Source organism: Schistocerca gregaria, chromosome 5 (genome assembly GCF_023897955.1).
Source record: "Schistocerca gregaria isolate iqSchGreg1 chromosome 5, iqSchGreg1.2, whole genome shotgun sequence".
Lineage (NCBI taxonomy): Eukaryota > Metazoa > Arthropoda > Insecta > Orthoptera > Acrididae > Schistocerca > Schistocerca gregaria.
Window position 1 is genome coordinate 458,781,287 of NC_064924.1, and position 19,678 is coordinate 458,800,964.

Here is a 19,678-nt window from a genome sequence, read left to right on the forward strand (position 1 = left end):
ATACTGCATCCAATGGTGCCATTGGCAGAGGATGACATGGCAGTGGGCCCATTTAAGACCAGAGCCCAGAACATTATCTTACCTTAATGATGGAAATTGATACAGTACAGCAGACTCATTTCTTTGATGTTATATTAATATTGTGACTCTTAGTTTTTACAGCTCATTGAATTAGTACTAGCTGTTCAGTGAACTGTGCTTCTAAACTGTTAAAAAAATGGGTTTGAGTCATAAATCTGTGAATGTCACTTTACTTGTGGTGTTCTTTTGTCATTTATTTTCTCTCTCTCCTCCTCCCTTGATGGGTTGATTTGAATGTTTCCATTCAGTTTTCCTGTTTTGATTAATGTTTATGGCAATGAATCTATTTTCTCTGCTAACAGCACAGTCAAGAGTCACCACGTTTTCTTAAATACCACCGAGTTCAGAACAAATGCAAATATAGATCACTTTGTGAAGTGACTTTGTTTATGGAATCTCTTTGTCAAAGGTTTTGCCAATGAGAAATGACGAGTCTCAAAAGTGAACCTTCATGACCGACAACGCTACATCGAAACAGACTTGCATATCAGCAGTGTTCAGTTTGAATGATTTTTAATTTGTCAATGTAGTCATCAGAATTACACACATGATGAGCACATTTTCCCAACAGAGGCCTTTATAGTGATGTTAAATGTTAAGCACAGTCATAGGTTGGAGGGCCAATGTTACTATCGGACACAGAGGAACTCTCTTCTTCTGGATCTTTGGAAGTCCATAAAGCCTCAGAGGAACTGCACCAGGTTAAGTCTTAGCACAACCTCTAGTGGAAAGGGGCATGTGTTTTAAAGCGAAGCAGCCTTCCTTACCACTTGGTTGGTGGGTTCTTTACTGATTTTCTTTTATGTGCTATCACACAGTAAATTGTTCATTTTATCGTGATAGTTGTCACAAGACACTGAATCAGTGACATTACCTTTATCATTGTAAGAACCATCATCTCAGTATCCTGCCAAGCTTATGTAGTGCAGCCCTCTCTGTCACAGACATGTAAATCCGTCGTGGGCAAGCTTTCATAACTGCTCGACAAGTTTCGCTTCTTATTTCTTCTGCTGATTCTGTAGAAAGAGGTCAAACAGCTTCTTCAATGGCACTGGTCAATGGAGGAATTGGTAAAACTTTGGGTTTGGCTGCAATGTTTTGTCCTTTACTTAAAACCACTGTCATAGCAGCATCCAAACCATTACCATCATATTAATGATGGAGCTATGAACAACAGTTTCTTGTTGCCAAGACATCTCAATCCGGCTAAATAATGTGCACTGTTACGTTTTGTCAAAGAAAACAAGTCCAGTAAGACCATGAATGGAAATTTTGACCAACATTGAAAACCTCAGAGCAATGTTGTTCATGAAGCAATCTGGGATTTTCAGAAGCCCTACAGTGTAAATTTAGTTTAACCACACAATCCAAATAAAAATCCTCCTCATTTGAAAACCAAATTTTGTTGCGAGTTTGTTCTCTTTCCTCAGTCCAGCACACAAACAGTAGTCCCTGCTGCTTGTGCACTGCAGTGAACTTCTGAGTAGTAGTCTTCTTGTATGGATACATCTGGAGTTCACTTTTAGGAATCCATTGAACAGAGCATATGGATATGCTCAGTTGCACTACTGCCTTTCTGCATGATTTGCCGGAACTTCTCTCTAGAGCAACTCACATGGCGGAGTGCACCAATCTCGATTAACACTTAACCGCAGTTCAATCAATATATAATCCTGTTCAACGCAAAATTCTAGTGCACCAACATCAATCTAAGTTAAACGAGGGAATCGACCATGTTAAGATTTAACTGGGGCTCTTTCCCAGTTTTCTCGACATAACCGCTGTTTTAGAAGCATACATTATTAAGCTCGTGGCGCATTTTGATGATATGGATGGCATTGAGGAAGAATTGTTATACCGTGACCATTTAAATCGTGACCAAAACAGTGTTGAAGTAATATGGAAAGGGAAACCCTTGTCAAGATTATGGTGACAGGAAGTTTGAAGAGAGATTTCGTCTGTCAAAAGAAACAGCGTGGTGGTTATTAAAGCAAATTAATGATAGGTTCGGATTTCTTACTGATCGGAATAACTCCATTTTGCCAATGAACAGACTTTCGATTACTTTAAGGGCATATACAACAGGTGCATTCAACATTTTTATTGGGGACAACAGTAATGTACATCATACAACAGTGCAACGAATCATCAGTGATGTATCACACATCATAGCATCAATGTCTCCTTGCTTTATAAAATTTCCTACAAGAGAAGTGTGCCCTGTGATGTATGGTTTTAGTAAATTGGACCGATTTCCTGGCATTCCTGGTAACTTGGATTGTACCCATATAAGAATCCAGTCTCTTGGAGAACATAATGCGGAACTTTTCCGCAATAGGAAATCATATTTTTCCTTTAACTGTCAAACCATTAGTGATCACAATTTGTTAATAAGAGATATTGTCACTCGATGGCCGAGCTCAGTGCACGACAGTACCATATTTCTCGACTATGCTCAAAGAGCACAATTTGAAAACGGAGAAATACCACAAGGTCACTTGTTGGGAGATAGTGGTTGCACATGTAGATCCTATTTCTTAACTCCACTTTTAAATCTGCAAAATGAAGTAGAGCATCTATATAATTGGCCTCATATTAAAATTAGAAACACTGTTGAGAGAAAATACGGCTTGTGGAAGAGATGATTTCCCATATCATCTATAGGAATAAGATGTAATCCACAAAAAGCAATGTCAATTCTTACATAATATTGCGAGGAGTACAAGCAGTGAAAAATCGTAAGAAGATGCAGAAATTTCTCGACTTTTAATTGGTTACAGGATGAGAGAGGCCCCAACATTTAAGGTAACGAACCTGTGCTACCTGGACAGCAGATGTATCATGATGATACATTACCAGGAAAAGCAGTTTGCAGTGCTATAATTAATGAACATTTGCAATAAGGTAACATAAATTCAGATATTGTTCAGAATGGAAAAATTATTATTACAGTCACGGGATTCCGCCGTATTTTGAATTTTCTCGGTTATTTCAGCATGTAATCTATTTTTTCTGTTATCTAGGGAAAATAAAAGAATTCACTGAACTGGGTGTTTGAGAAATTTGAGGTTGAGGCGTGCCAGGGACAGGATGTGTTGCCTACAGCTGCTGCTTTTCTGAGAGATTTTTTTAGTCTGGAACTGTTGATAATTCATTATTAAAGATATATTTCTCATATCACATTGGTTGTGAAAGCAAGAAAGCAATGGGTTACTTAAATTTGGGAACTAATGACTCCATTACATTTAGAGAGTTTGAGAGTAAAATCAAATGGAATAAAATATAATGGATAGTTCTGTGTTATGTTCACTATAGACCCTAACCTTCTCTAAAAATTCTTGTTTTGCAAACCAAACTGCCTAGCAGCAGGAAAAGGCAGTTTGATTTGCAAAACAAGTATTTATATGCTTGCTGCGGAGGATGGCCACACAAACAAACTTGTTATCTCTTAAATTTTCTACTGTAACAACAAATATGTGAATGTCCAACAATTTTGCAATTAAAAGAGCACATTCATTATTATGAGAACCTTTCAGATTAGAGATTATTTTACTGCACTTCTGCTCACTATTAATGCAGTCTTATCGCCCATTAGCTTAAACTTGTGAATATGCAGTAAACACATAGGCACAAAATAATCATTTGTGTAATAACATGAAATGTGAGTTTGGCATCGCGTATTTGTTAAATTGTTTCCATATTAATCACTACTCTTTGTTTACAATATGATTTGCTTCAAACATCAGTGTGTGTGGCTATAAGATTGTAGCCCAGATCACTTATGTAAATGTTGATGTAATGACAAACTGTGCAAAGAATTGAATTATGTTGTTAATTCTAGCCAGTCATGCCTGTAGCAGCACTTTACACAATATTATGTACAACTGTATGGAATCAAAAAAATACATGAAAGTGAAGACAAAGTTGTGATTAGAAATTGCCACCAAAAACAAGTTCTCATTGCTACAAAAGGCAATGGAATTTTGTCAGCAGTGTCTAACACTTTGGGATCAGTGCAAGAACAATAATTAGTTAACGAGTGTGCTACCTCGGAAGATATGAAAGTGGAACCATAATGCTGTGGGTTGTCTGTAAGAAGTGTAATACTTTAAGTTATTACAAAGGAAAACTCTCTCCCTCCCCTCACTCTCACTGATGTTGATGCAGTTTTTCATGTATTTAATGCTCGCCTTTGCAGAGGAGAATTCCTTGTCACACCATAGTGCCAGTGAAAAATTCCTCACTACAAATACAGCTGTGGCAGAAGTTATGGGTTGCTATAATAAACATTAGCAGGTGCAGAGTATTGCTAAGAAAGCCACACATGCTTGGATTACTACAGCAGAATACAGTTTCCCATCATAGGAATGCATTACTGAAAATATCTTGCTACAAATTCTGTTGTGATAAAAGCTGTAGGTTGCCATTATAAATATTAACAGATGCAGGCCACACCACACACCGAGAGAGAGAGTGTGTGTGTTAGTTAGTTTGAATTGTGAGACAACTTTAATACATTAGACAGAATATAACACAACAGAAAAAATTACAAAAATTCAATGTCACAGGAAAATTTCTTCCAGATTTTAGTTTTTCTTTTAGGGCCCGAATCTTTAAATTTTTAATCCTCAGCTCTTTCTTATGTTCTGCCTTCATCATGTGTAATTGGGCCTTCAGTACTTTCACTCTCTTCTTGCACACATTTTTGGTTATTGTTCCTGAACCTGACGGCCCTGATTTTGCAGGCATTCTGCGAGGATGCCATGTACTTTTTGGCATGAAAATGTTTTCTTTGGGTGGATCAGGGCGCTGTGAAACAGACTGCAGCTGGGTACATCCACCAGAACATTGTTTGATGTCTCTTTACTTTGTATCATGTCGTGTGTGGGAAGTGCTAGGTTGTGTGCAGTTTGCTAACTGAAGCAGGTGGCGTGTTCTCACTGCACTGCACTCCATATTAACAACATCCACAATCATACTAAACTGTGCATCGGAATTGTATGCATTTGTTAAGGGTTTTATTGAGGAACCAACTATTTCTAACAGTTCATGGATCTTGGTTTTTTGGGTATGCCGTCCCCCCCCCCCCCCCCCCCCCCCTCCCCCACCTGTTTTATGTATGGTAGGATGTATGAGACAGGTCTTGCATCTAGGTCTGTTACAGGGATATGAGCCAAATGGTAAGGGGTTGGGAGAAGGGGTGGTGTAAGGAGGGATGAGTGTAGGTTTGGTGGATAGCAGAATGCCACTGTGAGAGGGGTAATTGAAACCCTGGCGGAGAATGTAATTCAGTTGCTTCAGTCCTGGGTGGTACTGAGTTACAAGGGCAATACTCCTTTGTGACTGGATGGTGAGACTTTGGGAGGTGGTGGGGGTCTGAAAAGATAAGGCACTGGAGATTTGTTTTGTACCAGGTTGGGAGGATAATTACGGTCGGTGAAGGCTTCAGTCAGACCTTGTATATTTAGAGAGGGACGGCTCGTCACTGCAGATATGACGACCACGAGTGGTTAGGCTGTACGGGAGGGGGATTTTTGGTATGGAACAGGTGGCAGCTGCCGAAGTGGAGGTATTGCTCGTGGTCAGTACTGGTGTAGCCATCTTTGAGGTGGAGATCTACATCTAGGAAGGTGGCTCGTTGGGTTGAATAGGACCAGGTGAAGCCTGAAATAAGAAATGTTCTGCCACTATCCTTCCCACCCATCACAGTGGTATTCCGCCATCCACTGAACCTACACAATATACCCAACCATCCTTGCACAACCCCTGCCTCGAACTCCTTACCAAATGGCTCATGCCCCCGTAATAGACCTAGATGAAAGACCTGTCCCTTACATCTTCCCACCACTACATACTGCAGTACGGTCACTTAACATCACCTATTCCATCAAAGGCAGGGCTTCCTGTGAAACCAGTCATGTGGTCTAAAAGCTAAGCTGCAACCACTGTGCTGCATTCTATGTAGGCGTGACAGCCAACCAGCTGTCTGTCCGCAAGAATGGCCACTGCCAAACTGTGGCCAAGAAACAAGTGGACCACCCTGTTGCCAAACACACTGCCAATGTGATATCCTGGAAACTTTCCCTGCAATACATGCTACGTTCCTGTAACCCTCCTGGCCTCAACCTTTATTATTCACTGTCTTCGCCCATCCAGCCCCCTCCGTGTCCCCATTCCAGCACTACACAGCTGTCATTCCACCACCATGCCTGGTCTCTTTATTTCTCTCTTTTTCCGCTACCTCCCCTCCCCTCCCTTCCCCTCCCCTCCCCTCCCCTCCCCTCCCCTCCCCTCCCCTCCCTTCCCCTCCCCACTGTCTAACCTGTGGTATTTCAGTGTCAACCATGACAGAACTACCATACCATCTGATGAACAAGATGTATGTGACAGACGAAATACCCTCGGGCTTCAAGAATATAATAATTCCAATCCCAAAGAAAGCAGGTGCTGACAGGTGTGAAAATTCCGTAACTATCAGTTTAATAAGTCATGGGTGCAAAATACTATCACTAATTCTTTACAAGTGAATTGAAAAACTGGTAGGAGCTGACCTTGGGGAAGATCAGTTTGGATTCCGTAGAAATGTTAAAACACACAAGGCAATACTGATCCTACCACTTCCCTTAGAAGACAGATTAAGGAAAGGCAAACCTACATTTCTAGCATTTGTAGACTGAGAAAGCTGTTGACGATGTTGACTGGAATACTGTCCTTCAAATTCTGAAGGTGGTAGGGGTAAAATACAGGGAGCGAAAGGCTATTTACAATTTGTACAGAAACCAGATGGCAGTTATAAGAGTTGATGGACATGAAAGGGAAGCAGTGGTTGGGAAGGGAGTGAGACATGATTGTAACCTATCCCTGATATTATTGAATCGGTATATTAAGCAAGCAGTAAAGGAAAAAAAGAAAAATTTGGAGTAGGAATTAAAATCCATGGAGAAGAAATAAAAACTTTGAGGTTTGCCAGTGACATTGTAATTCTGCAAAGACAGCACAGGACCTGGAAGATTAGTTGAACGGAATGGATAGTGTCTTGTAAGGAGGATATAAGATGCAAGAAAAGCAAAACGAAGATAATGGTATGTAGTTGAATTAAATCTGGTGATGCTGAAGGAATTAGATTAGGAAATAAGACACTTAAAGTAATAAATGAGTTTTGTTGTTCAGGGAGCAAAACTGATGATGGTTGAAGTAGGGAGGATATAAAATGTAGACTGGCAATGGAAAGAAAAGTGTGTCTGAAGAAGAGAAATTTGGGGAAGTGAAATAGGGACAATAACTACTTTAGACAAGATTAGAAAAGAAGCTTTTCAAGTGTGGTGCTACAGTAGAACACTGAAAATCAGGTGGGTAGATCAGGTAAGGGGAGAAGAGGAATTTGTGGTGCATCATGACTAGAAGAAGGGATCAATTGGTAGCACATGTTCTGAGACATCAAGGGATCACCAATTTAGTATTGGAGGGCAGTGTGGAGAGTAAAAATCGTAGAGGATGAATACATTAAGCAGATTCAGGATGACGACAACAGTAAATGGGCTACACAATACGCTCAAGAAATATGAAGAAACACATGAATTTAATGGTATGGGGAAATATAATGGTAACCCACATTAGCTATGAATTGGGATATTCAATTTGAAAAGTTAAAAAAATCATACTTAAGTTATTAATATTTTATTATTTATGCAACTGGTAGCCACTGTAAAACATTAAGTGCATATGGAAAAAAATACAAACTTTGAGTTAATAATGTCCAAAGGTCTAGCTTTCCGTAGATGTGGCGAACATAGTAAAAAAATGTGTTGACTCTATCTTTGTATAAAGATCTTGAAGAAAAAAAAAGTTGAATGTGGAAATAAAATATGTAGCCTAACTAGCTAGCATAAAGACAATGGTAACCAGCAAACAACATGATGTGGGAAACAAAACTGACTTGACTTGTGGTAGGATTAATATAAGTAGAATTTTCCATCTCCTCATTTAAATTGAAATCTGGATCATTGTCATCATGAAAACAGTCAGAACCACTGGAATCACCACACAATTCACTTAAAATAACAAAAATATCACAACTTCCTTCACTGCAATCTGCTGCTGCCTCCATTTTGAATTTGTGCATTACCATTGTTTCTCACCAGTGTATGTGGATTCCCACAGAAGCAAATAAACATTGTTTGTTGTCCTGCCATCTGTCATCAATAAGACGAACTCGTTACACTTCCTGGTGTAGATCAAGTTTACCATTGTCTGACTGTACTTGGTTTGAAAAATTCAAATTTGATGGGTACTGATATGTGGGACTTGGGGAAGGCAGGAAAAGGTGTGGACGGATCCTAACTGGTTACTGTTGGTTGCACAGTAAACACACAATTTATTTAAGGAAATAATTTTTTAAACCAATCTTTTTTTAAAAAAAAAGAGAAACGGACTGTAACACAAACTACACTGACAGGTGAAGGCCTTATTAAGGAGAATTAAAATTATTTATCGGCTGAAGGCCACAAGCAAAAGGAATAATTTAAACAAAATATTATTTTTAAACAGTTGACACAATCAGACCAAATAAAGAAGAGTGTGATCCACAGACAGTGCTCCAAGGACCAACCTGAGGAAAGTCCCTGTAGCTGTGTAAGCAGTGAGACAGGCAGCAAAGTGTTATGCTCAAGTAACAGGATGGCAACTCAAACTAGGGACAGTTTACAACTCAAACTAGGGACAGTTTACAACTCAAACTAGGGACAGTTTACAACTCAAACTAGGGACAGTTTACAACTCAAACTAGGGACAGTTTACAACTCAAACTAGGGACAGTTTACAACTCAAACTAGGGACAGTTTACAACTCAAACTAGGGACAGTTTACAACTCAAACTAGGGACAGTTTACAACTCAAACTAGGGACAGTTTACAACTCAAACTAGGGACAGTTTACACGCTGACCAACCCTCTTACCGGATCCACCTAACATCTGATAACCAGTAAAATGATGGAATAATTCAGGCGAGGGTGAAGTGACAGAGAGCACTGTGTCTGCAGAATCTGGCTTTGAAAACACCAAAAGACAGAAGGGACCACTCCACAAATGCAGTATGCAGACAGCATTAAAATAACTGTTCATTCAAACACACTAGATACACACAGGCCTGGCAAGTACTGGCACTGTGCGGACCTCACTGCTCCTCTGTCTTAAGCAAACTTCCTGACACAAGACGGCCCAGAAATATTGGAGGTCGCTCCAAAGATAGTACCACAGTATTTGCTATCGATAAGCACTGCTGCTGCCACTGATGGACAGACAGTGAGCAAACGTAGTGGCACCAGTGAACAGACTAAGAAAACGAGAGGTGACAATCCCAATACACGATGCCAACCTGTCAATGGCCCCAAGGTGAGCTGGAGCACGGCTCAGTTACCATTGTCTTTCCCTAAACCCTTCAAATAAATGGTGCAGTGGGGGGAGGAGGAGGCAGCAGCAGCAGCAGCAGCTCAGTCCCATGGCAGTTTTTGAAGTTGCTGTACCTATACCCGACTAAACAGGGTGTGCCGTAAATTTTGCTGCCAGTGCTCAAGCTGTGTTGTGGTGAATCCCTCCCCGGGGTCAACAGTCCAGAAGAATGAAGCCCCAAGATCAGGTGTAACACCATGACTTTACCCTCTGGTTTTTTGGGTGCATGGAAATGGAAGACTTGTGGCCAAAGAATAATCTTACTCTGCATGGTGCCACAAACACGCAGAACAAAACTATTGCTTATAGTGTTGTACTCCATCACATGTGCAGGGACATCCACTGCTCCTGGTTCATCGGACAGTGTGGTATAGTTCCATAAGCATCTACACTCTAAGTTCTTTGAGTTCCCTTTTGAGAATAAAGTAATGTTAATCAACTGTTACATCAATTTGGTCTTCAGAAGATGTCCATGGACTTCCGCTATATTGTCATGTAGAGGAAGGCGTAAGTAGATGAATGACGAATGCTAACTTCACTTAATGAAGGTTTATTCAGTACTTCCACATACAAGAGTGCGGAGCAAACTGCCTCCAGCCAAAACACATACAGTATATATACAGCTACAGAACATTCCAGTACAATGATTCTTGCCATTTGTGGATTTTTCTAGAATGTACTCAAATCAAATATAGAAATTATTTTTTTTTTAGTTCAGGTGACTTTTAAACTCACGACCCTCCATGCAACAATATAGTACCATAACCACTACACTACGGTGACTGCGCTACTCGGCTTCTTCTGTGACTTTGCTCCCTCCTTAAGAGAACAGCATCTTGGTGTTACCTCCTCCTATTCTGGGAACAAGTCATTAGTCCTGCATACTCCAACTCCCAATGACTGTTGTTCAGCCTGGTGGTAATCTTCTTAGAACTTCCCTTGCTGCTATGTTCATTGCCTTTTTGCTTGTTGCCTGTCACTTGAGCTTCGAATTTACCCTGGGTTGCAGGATCCTTATAGGGCGTCATTCGAAGGACATGGACCGTATCTCTGATCTTTCGTAGTCTTGCGTCGGGGTCGAAATCTTCAACTCCACATGTAACATCAGACAACTGTCTGACAACATTATAAGGTCTAAAGTATCGCCTGAGGAGCTTCTCAGAGAGCCCAACCTTCTGAACAGGAGTGAAGATCCAGAGATTGTCACCATGCTAGTAGACAACAGGGTGGTAGCTTGTGTCATACATTTGGCAATCGTTTTTTTTTTTAGCCTGCAGCATGTGGAGTCGAGCTAACTGCCAGAGTTTCATCAGCTCTGGTTAACACCTGGCCGATGTAGTTGTCATCCATATCATCAGGATGTAACAGAAACACAGTGTCTGTTGTCGTCGTCTCCTCATTCCTATGCGCCAAGAAAAATGGCATAAATCCTGTGGTGTTTTGTTTGGCAGTGCTGAAGGCAAACGTCACGAAAGGTAGCATCTCATCCCAGTTGCTCTGCTCAACATTGATAGCATGTTGGCCAAGGACTTATTAAGGCGTTCAGTAAGCCTATTAGTTTAGTTGTCATGTTATGAGTAATGTTGCATTGGCTGTTCCTCTCTGTCACAAGATTTGATTGAAAAACTTCCCTCGTTCCGTAATTAATGACCTTGGGACACCATGTTTTAATACAATGTCTTCTACGATAAATTTGGCTACCTAGAATGCTTTGGCTGTTTTCACGGTTTTTGTAATGGCATAGTGTGTCAGATAATCAGTGCAAAAAATAATCCATCTATTGCCACTAGCAGACGTTGGAAATCATCTGAGGAGGTCAATCCCAACGCGCTGGAAAGGCGTTTCAGCTGGTGGAATTGGTATGAGTCAGCCAGGTGGTTTCTAAGGGACTGCCATTCTCCTCTGGCACTCTCTACAATGCGACACATAGTGGCGGACACTCCAAGATAAAACTGGCCAGAAAAATCTCTTGCAGAACCTATCGTATGTGTGAATAAATCCTAGATGTCCGGCCTCAGGTGTGTCGTGGAATTTCTGTAGAACATCTATACCATGTGTTTAGGAATCACTGATAGCCACCTCTTTTCAAACAGATTAAAGTTTTTCTTAATTAATCTTAAATTGTCCTTTCACATCCTCTGACCGGATTTAAGGCAAGCATAATTTGACTTACCTTGGCATCCTTCTTCTGCTCAATAGAGAGATCTTGGAGTGCTGAGAGACAGTCACTATCTTCATCAAAGTCTTGATGGCCTTGCGTATGGTTTCTTGAGACACGGTCGGCATCTTGGTGTTTTCTTCCACTTTTGTACACTCTTGAAGACACAGTGCCCACCTGGAAATTCGTCCTGTTGGATCCTTAAGACCTGTAAGCCAACAAAGTGAATGATACTCTGTAACAACTGTGAATGGCATTCCATAGAGATACTGTCGAAATTTGCACATGGCCCAGCTCACAGCAAGACATTCTCTTTCTGTAGTTGAGTAGTTTCTCTGGGCTTTTTTAAGTGTCCTGTAAGCATAGGCTACAACCTTGTCTTTTCCATCTGAAATCTGCACCAATCCCGTACCCACTGCAATCTGTGTGTAGTTCTGTAGTTGCTCTCCCATCAAACAGATAAAGTACAGGGTCAGTCGTCAAGGGTTTTCACAGAACATAGAAATAATCTTGTTGAGCACCACCACACACAAATTTAGTATTGGCTTTTAACAACTCTTGGAGTGGCCTGGCTTTGATGCAAAAGTCTTCGATAAAACGACAGTAATAAGAAAGTAATTTGAGGAAGCTTCTCACATCTCTAATAATTTTAAGAGTAGGAAATTCCGTTATAGTTCTCATCTTTTATGGGTCTGGCCACACACCTTCGTTTGACACAAGGTATCCAAGTATTTTGATTTCTTTTGCTCCAAAGAGATACTTCATCGGATTAAGTTTCAGTACGGCTTGTTGGAGACACTTAAGAACAGCCCTCAGTCTTTTTGTGTGTTCATCAAATGTCTCTGAGTACAATATAATGTCATCTAAATAAGACACATCGTCCGCTTCCGGTGACTTAGAAGATTAGCCATCATCCTATCATCCATTCAAAAGGTGCCGGTGCGTTACAAAAACCAAACTACATTACCTTGAATTCATACAAGCCCTCAGGGGTGACGAATGCAGTTTTCTCACGATCCACCTCATCTACTTCAATTTGCCAGTATCTCGAGTACATGTTCATGGCAGAGAAAACCTTGGCCTCCTTCAGACAATCGAGTGGACCATCAATTAGTGGAAAGGGGGTAAACATCCTTTTCAGTTATCTTATTAAGCTTCCTGTGATCAACACAAAAGTGCCAGCTGCCATCCTTCTTCTTGACAAGAACCACTGGTGACGACCATACGAAGGCTGAGTGATGTCATTCATCATCATTTTCTCTACCTCGTCACGAATTATTTGACATTTCATTGCTGACACACGGTATGCTCTCTGGCTTATTGGTTGATGGTCACCAGTGATAATCCGGTGCTTCATGATCGATTTGTCTAATTTCCTTGTCACCTGTGGATTGAAGCATTCAGAGAACTCTGGAAGAATGGCAAGTAGCTTCTTCTGTTGTTCCTTAGTGAGATCTGGTGATAGTCAAGCTAGAAGTCTCGTAGTGGTAGCACTAATTTCGCCCACAGACTCGGCATGGGAGGTGTCTATGACGCTCGGCTGTTCTGCAATTAACGGCTCAGCATTTACTACACACATGTCTTGGAAGCATCTGCAGTTCTCGGCGACAGTTAACTATGCACAATTCACCGAATCTGTTCTTTAACTTGGTCATCCCAGCCTCTATAGTCTCGTTTTTCTTCAGTGGTATGCTTCTCTTACATTCCACTAAAGGATCCATGGGTTGATGAATGGTATGACATGGCAGCTACCTTTGTAGCGCTGACTGCAGGAATGATTACTTCGTCCAGCACACACAGTCTCCACGCATACAGATGCACATCTTTCTGTCCACAGTATAGCATAATCTTTGAGCAACTACAATCTATAATTGCTTGAGGAGCTCTCAAAAAGTCCCATCTGAGAATGACATCATGACTACACTCTTGTTAGACGATGAATTCTGAGGGCTGTGTATGGCTACTTACTCACATGAATGACACATCTTCCTGCAGGTTTTATAGGTTTTACATATTTCCCATTAGCCACCTTCAGCAGAGATGTTTTATTGTCGACGAATATGGTTTTCTGCAACTGGCGGCAGTACTTCTCTGAAATGACTGAATATGATGCTACAGTGTCCACAAGGGCTTGGTCTGATCTGCCATCCAAGAGGATATCAACATAGTTTCCTATCATTTTCATAGTGATCGATGGTGGAGGATTTTTCTTTTCGGCGGCCTCACATCCATGGAAGGTGGAACCATTTTGTTTTCCAGGTTGTGGTGGCTAGGTGATTGGCTGGAGCTTCTAAACGGCGATGGACACCTTGATTGGAGTGTTGGGGAGCATCCTCTCCAGTGGCCAGCTTGCAGCGATGGTGACCTACATCGTCCTGCACCAAAATCTTCATATTTGTCTTCATTGTCCCAGAGTTGGCGTCTGCTAAGATTGGTCTGCTGTCTTTTGGCACGGGCATCATCAAATACATGCAGCCTTACTCGACAATAGCGCACCACATGTCCCAGTCGTCTGCAGTGGAAAAATACTGGTTGGTTATCCTGGGTCCTCCAAGCATCAGTCATCCTTGGTACCCAAACAGGTTCCTCATGCGGCTTCGTAGGGATGTAACTTCGCCTGGGTCTCGACTTTTTCACAGTTTTAAAGGGAAATGAAGGATGAGAAATTGGGTTCAATGTCTGTTCCACTTCCTCCCTTATGACCTCTTGAAGTGACTCTGTTTTTTGCTCGCCTCCTGAACTTTCTCTCTCACTATCTGATGAACACTTGTGAAATTGGTTCCTTCCTCCATCCCAGACATCGATATGACATTTGGAAGCCGTTCAAACTACTTGTACTTCTTTTTTGATGCCTTGTCTCGATATACTGGCACCAATTTATGAAGTCGCCTGCTGTCGAAGCCTCCTTCAGGAGTAGGGCTTGATAAATGTCCTCAGCAACACCCTTAATGAAATGTGCAACCTTATCTTCCTCCTTCATTCTAGGATCCACTATTTTACACAGCTCAGACGTCTTGAAAGTGGGATGCTGTAATTTCTCCTGGACGCTGTGCCCTGCACTTTAGTTCATCTTCAGCCTTGCACTTCTGTCGTCGTTCATCTCTGAAATACTTGCGCAATTCTACCTGGAATACTTCCCAGCTTGTGAACTTCTCCTAATTGTTCTTATATTACTGCTTGCAGTGCCCTCCAAGTAGAAAATTGCATTAGCCAAACACACAAAACATTCCAGTACAATGACCCTTGACATTTGTGGATACTTATAGAATATACTCAAACCAAATATAGAAATTAAAATTTTACTGTGCAGGTGAGTTTTGAGCTCACAACCCTCCATGCAACAGTCTAGTATCTGCCATTCAGATTAGACATGCTCTCCGCCCCTTCTCTACAGTACAGCTTATGGAGATGGATGAAGTCACGGAGGAAGAGGTAGCCACCGCCTATATACTGCATACTGACACACTATTGGGGAAAATAAGACGAATATTGAGGAAACACTGAGTAGGAATTGTCTTTTGCCCACTCAATAAAACATGAGCATTATTGGGAAGTGTCAAAGACGATCTAAGTTTGGGGATACCAGATTCCCTGTGAGTGAGGGAAGACTTAAATTAGACAGACAGTGCGCACCATCGAAGATTGTTGCTGAGAACATCAGAGGCACACTCGACTTTTGTAGGCCAACAAGTCGGCAGTCGCAGAGCACTGTTTGTTCGAAAATCACAAAATGGACTACCAACATACCAGGGTCTTGGCACAGACATCTAAATACTGGGACAGCGTCGTTAGAGAGGCTATCAAAGTTCGTACCATGGACAGACTCATGAACAGAGATTGCAGCTACAACCTCAGCAAGGCACGGGAACCAGCACTGAGCCTAATTAAAAAGAGACTCGGCAATGAAAACGAACGAGCGACCAGGGCGGATGAGCCAGATACACAAACGCCACCATAGACGCTGACGCCAGCCTCTCAGCGACTGCCGACGCATGGCCGCGGAGAGAATGCCTCGAGGGGAAGGGGATTTAGGACTGCCGCCCGCACTCAGCTCAGTTCGTCAGTGCACCTGACGATGGTGACTTGTCTGATCACCAAAATATTGTGCCCGTTGGACACTATGCACTGGCAGTACACCTGTGGACTATTCGAGCAAGAAATACACTGGGAGAAATTGAAGAATCACATAATATTCCTTATATTTCTGAAGAGTTTTTTCATGTTCAACTATATATTTTAATAAGAGACTATTCAAATATTCCTTTAACTTCAAATGGCCACAAAAATAAGTTTTAGCAATTAACTTTCCACAGGGTATTGAATGTGTTTCTCTACGGCGCACCCATCTGCACATACACGTGTGTGTGTGTGTGTGTGTGTGTGTGTGTGTGTGTGTGTGTGTGTGTGTGTGTGTGTGTGTGTGTGTGTGTGTGTGTGTTCCCCCCCCCCCCCCCCCCTCCCCCCCAAGGTAAGTCTTTCCACTCCCAGGATTGGAATGACTCCTTACCCTCTCCCTTAAAACCCACATCCTTTCATCTTTCCCTCTCCTTCCCTCCTCCCTGATGAAGCAACTGTCGGTTGCGTAAGCTTGAATTCTTTGTGTATGTTTGTTTGTGTGTGTATCAACCTGCCAGCGGTTTCGTTTGGTAAGTCACATAATCTTTGTTTTTGGATATATTTTTCCCACGTGGAATGTTCCCCTCTATTATAATTAACTATTTTTAGATTTTTATGTTTTTCTGGCTGGGCTTGTCTACTGTTTGACACTCTTCATATAAAACGTACATGTGCAAACAGGGAAAGGCCCTAAAATGTGCCTGCTTGCTTGGGTGTTTGGTTCCTTTTTCTCTGTTTGTATCACAGTAATAGCGTTCTTGTTGTTGTTAGACTTTTTGTCTGAATTGTGCTTCTCACCTTACGTCATATACATATTTCTGTCTACTTGAACAATGCAAAATCTGGGATCGAATAATAATAACAGTATGAACTGAACATATTGCTGATCACCAGATAGGAGATGTGTTGACTGGCACACACATTTAAAAGTGGGCTATTGAAAACTATCAGCTTTACATATGTGCGTAAAGGAGGCCATGACCATGTGCGGGCATGCTTGGGCTTTTTGTGCAAGTCTGAAAGTGTGTGGTGTTGTCTCTCATCTGAAGATCATCTTTGGACAAAAAGTAAAATTTTCTAACAGTCGGCATTCTATTTAACTGATTTAATTGGTGGGTTCTGCAGCCAACCATTGATCCAACATATTTTCCATTATCATAAATTTTGTATGTCTGATGATTGGTTGTATTTCCACAAGCAGTTCTATACTAGCAGGAAATGAACATAACTTTTATTTTCAGATAATAATATTGGTATCCACTCTGCTAAGGTCAGTACATCATCTGCTAAATACTTGTCTGATGTAACGGGATGGACTGCTGCTTCAAAAGTGTTGCTCCGTCTCCATGGTGCGTTCATGGTAGCTGCATGGATAGGAACGGCAAGTCTTGGAATTCTCTTGGCGAGATATTTCAGACAAACTTGGGTCGGTACACAACTCTGCAAAAAGGACTTATGGTTTGCAGTAAGTGTGCTGCTGTGTAACTCAGCGTATTTAGATCTTACTTAAGATTATTTTATTCCCAGATATTTAATTATTGATTTTCTAATGAATAAGGCTGCCATTAACAAACATGACTTTGAAATGTGATACTTCCATTACTTTATAGCTCAAACATATTTGGAAATTGTTTCCAGTGGCATCGCATGTTGATGGTCACCACATGGGTCCTCACCATCGCTGGTTTTGTAATAATCTTTGTGGAACTACGTGGCTGGTCACAAGAAGACAATCCACATGCAATTCTTGGCACAATTACAACAATTTTAGCTTTTATACAGCCAATAGGAGCAGCATTCAGGCCTCACCCTGGAACAAGACGACGACCAGTATTTAATTGGGTTCACTGGTTCATTGGAAATTCTGCACATATTTTAGCAAGTAAGCATACTGAACAAGGAAATTAGATATAAACATTATAATAGTACTCTACATACTGTATCTTCAAAACATAAGAGATTATTTCCAACTGTCTGTGCCAATTAGAAATAAGCTAAATTCATAACACTTCAGCAGAATGGTGTGTGTGAGTGCATTATTTTATATTATTAGAAACACACACACATCAGCTGGTGCTATTAAAAAATTCATCAGTGGAGTAAGAGGAGTCATCCACTAATAAATTCTTCATGCTCCTCTTAAACTAAATTTGTTGTTAAAATCTCTTCACGTTTCTCTATTTGTTGTCCTATTGTGGCTGGTTACAATGCTCCCACAGAATAAACCTCTGCCTCTGTTGATCTCGGCCAATTGCTTTGCTGCAGTGGTAACACAGATTTCTGTAATATCCCTGAAGTTAAGCACTGTTGGGCTTGGCAAACAGTTCAGTGGGTGACTGTCTTGGTGTGCTGAATGCTGTTGGCAAGAGATGTGTACTCAGCCCTTGTGAGGCCAATTGAGAAGCTGACTGACTGAGAAATAGCATTCTGGTCACAAAGGCTGACAATGGCTTCACAGCAATGTGCTGACAACATGCTCCTCCATATCCGCATACAGTGACACCTGTCAGCTCAGGATGATAGGTGGTAATTCGGTGCCCTTGGACCTTCAGAGGCCTGTTCAGCAAGAGAGTTTGTTGACCTCCATAACCTCAACACCTACTCTCAAATCTGCTTCACCTGGCCCTCCTCAACTCAATGATCCACCTTCCTAGGAGTTGCCTTCCACCTCTCACATATCCACCTTCCTAGGAGTTGCCTTCCACCTCTCACATGGCTTCATAAACACATCTGTTCTTATCAAGGGCAACAACCTACCATCAGCACCTCCATTATGACAGCTGTCAAAAAGACTCTTCCTTCCAGCCTCTCCACCATGAATGCTGCATTTGCAGTTTAAAGCATGAGCTGGCAAAACATACCAATAACTCTACTTCAGCCTGTATTTGCAGATAACATCCTAGCCACCTTACCTGTAAGTAGATCTCCCCTGCATCTCCTCCTCTGACACCAGTAAAACTGTTAACCAAACACCAAACACCAATCAACATTCCTGATCACCCAGTATCACCCTGGCCTTGAGAAAGCTCAACTACATCCTTCAGCAGGGCGTAGACTGAATCTTCTTGCATCCTGAGAGGAGAGATATCCTACCCAAATTATATTTACACATCCAATGTAGGGTGTTGCCACCCACCCACCCTCCCACCCACCCACTCAATCTATAGAATATCCTTGTCCATTCCTATTTTAATGCTGCTCAAAATCCTGCAGCCCATGGGCCATTCCTTTGTGGATGACCCAAGTGTAATACATGTCCCATACTCTTACCCCACCACCTCCTACTGCAGTCATGTCCTAACCTATAAATGGCATGGTCACTCATGAAAGAAGCCATGTTACGTGTCAGCTATGCTGCAATTCCTGCACAGCTTTCTATGTGGGCATGAAAGGCGACCAACTGTAGACTTACATGAAGACTTCCACCAAATTGTGGCCAACTGCAAACTTGACCATTCAGCTGGTGAATATGCTGCACACTAGTACACAGATGATTTTAACAGCTGCTTCACAGTGTATACCGATTTGATACTCCCTTCCAGCCCGTGTGTGTCTTAACTATACAGGTGAGAATTCTCTCCAGTATATGCTGTTTCTGCAATCCCCATCCCCAACCTAAACCTTCACTAACTTCCAGAATGAGATTTTCATATCAGCGTACACTCCACTGTGAAGTGAAACTCCCTGATGTTGGACTGAGACTCGAACTTGGGACCTTTGCCTTTTGCGGGCAAGTGCTGTACCAACTGAGGTAACCAAACACGACTCGTGGTCTGTCCCCACAGCTTTAATTCTACCAGAGCACTTACCCGCAAAAGGCAAAGCTCCCAAGTTTGTCTCTCGGTCCAGCACACAGGTTTAACCTGCCAGGAAGTT

At 41.7% G+C, this 19,678-nt stretch overlaps 1 protein-coding gene across 3 annotated transcripts in view; it reads left to right on the forward strand.

Annotated features, from left to right (window-relative positions):
• LOC126273103 (putative ferric-chelate reductase 1 homolog) overlaps positions 1–19,678 on the forward strand; it is a 346,200-nt gene that overhangs the window by 299,624 nt on the left and 26,898 nt on the right. For all 3 annotated transcript variants that reach the window (XM_049976539.1, XM_049976537.1, XM_049976538.1), the window contains exons 8-9: positions 17,044–17,267; positions 17,441–17,684. In XM_049976539.1, coding sequence (XP_049832496.1) covers positions 17,044–17,267; positions 17,441–17,684 — 468 coding nt within the window. The remainder of the gene's footprint in view (positions 1–17,043; positions 17,268–17,440; positions 17,685–19,678) is intronic.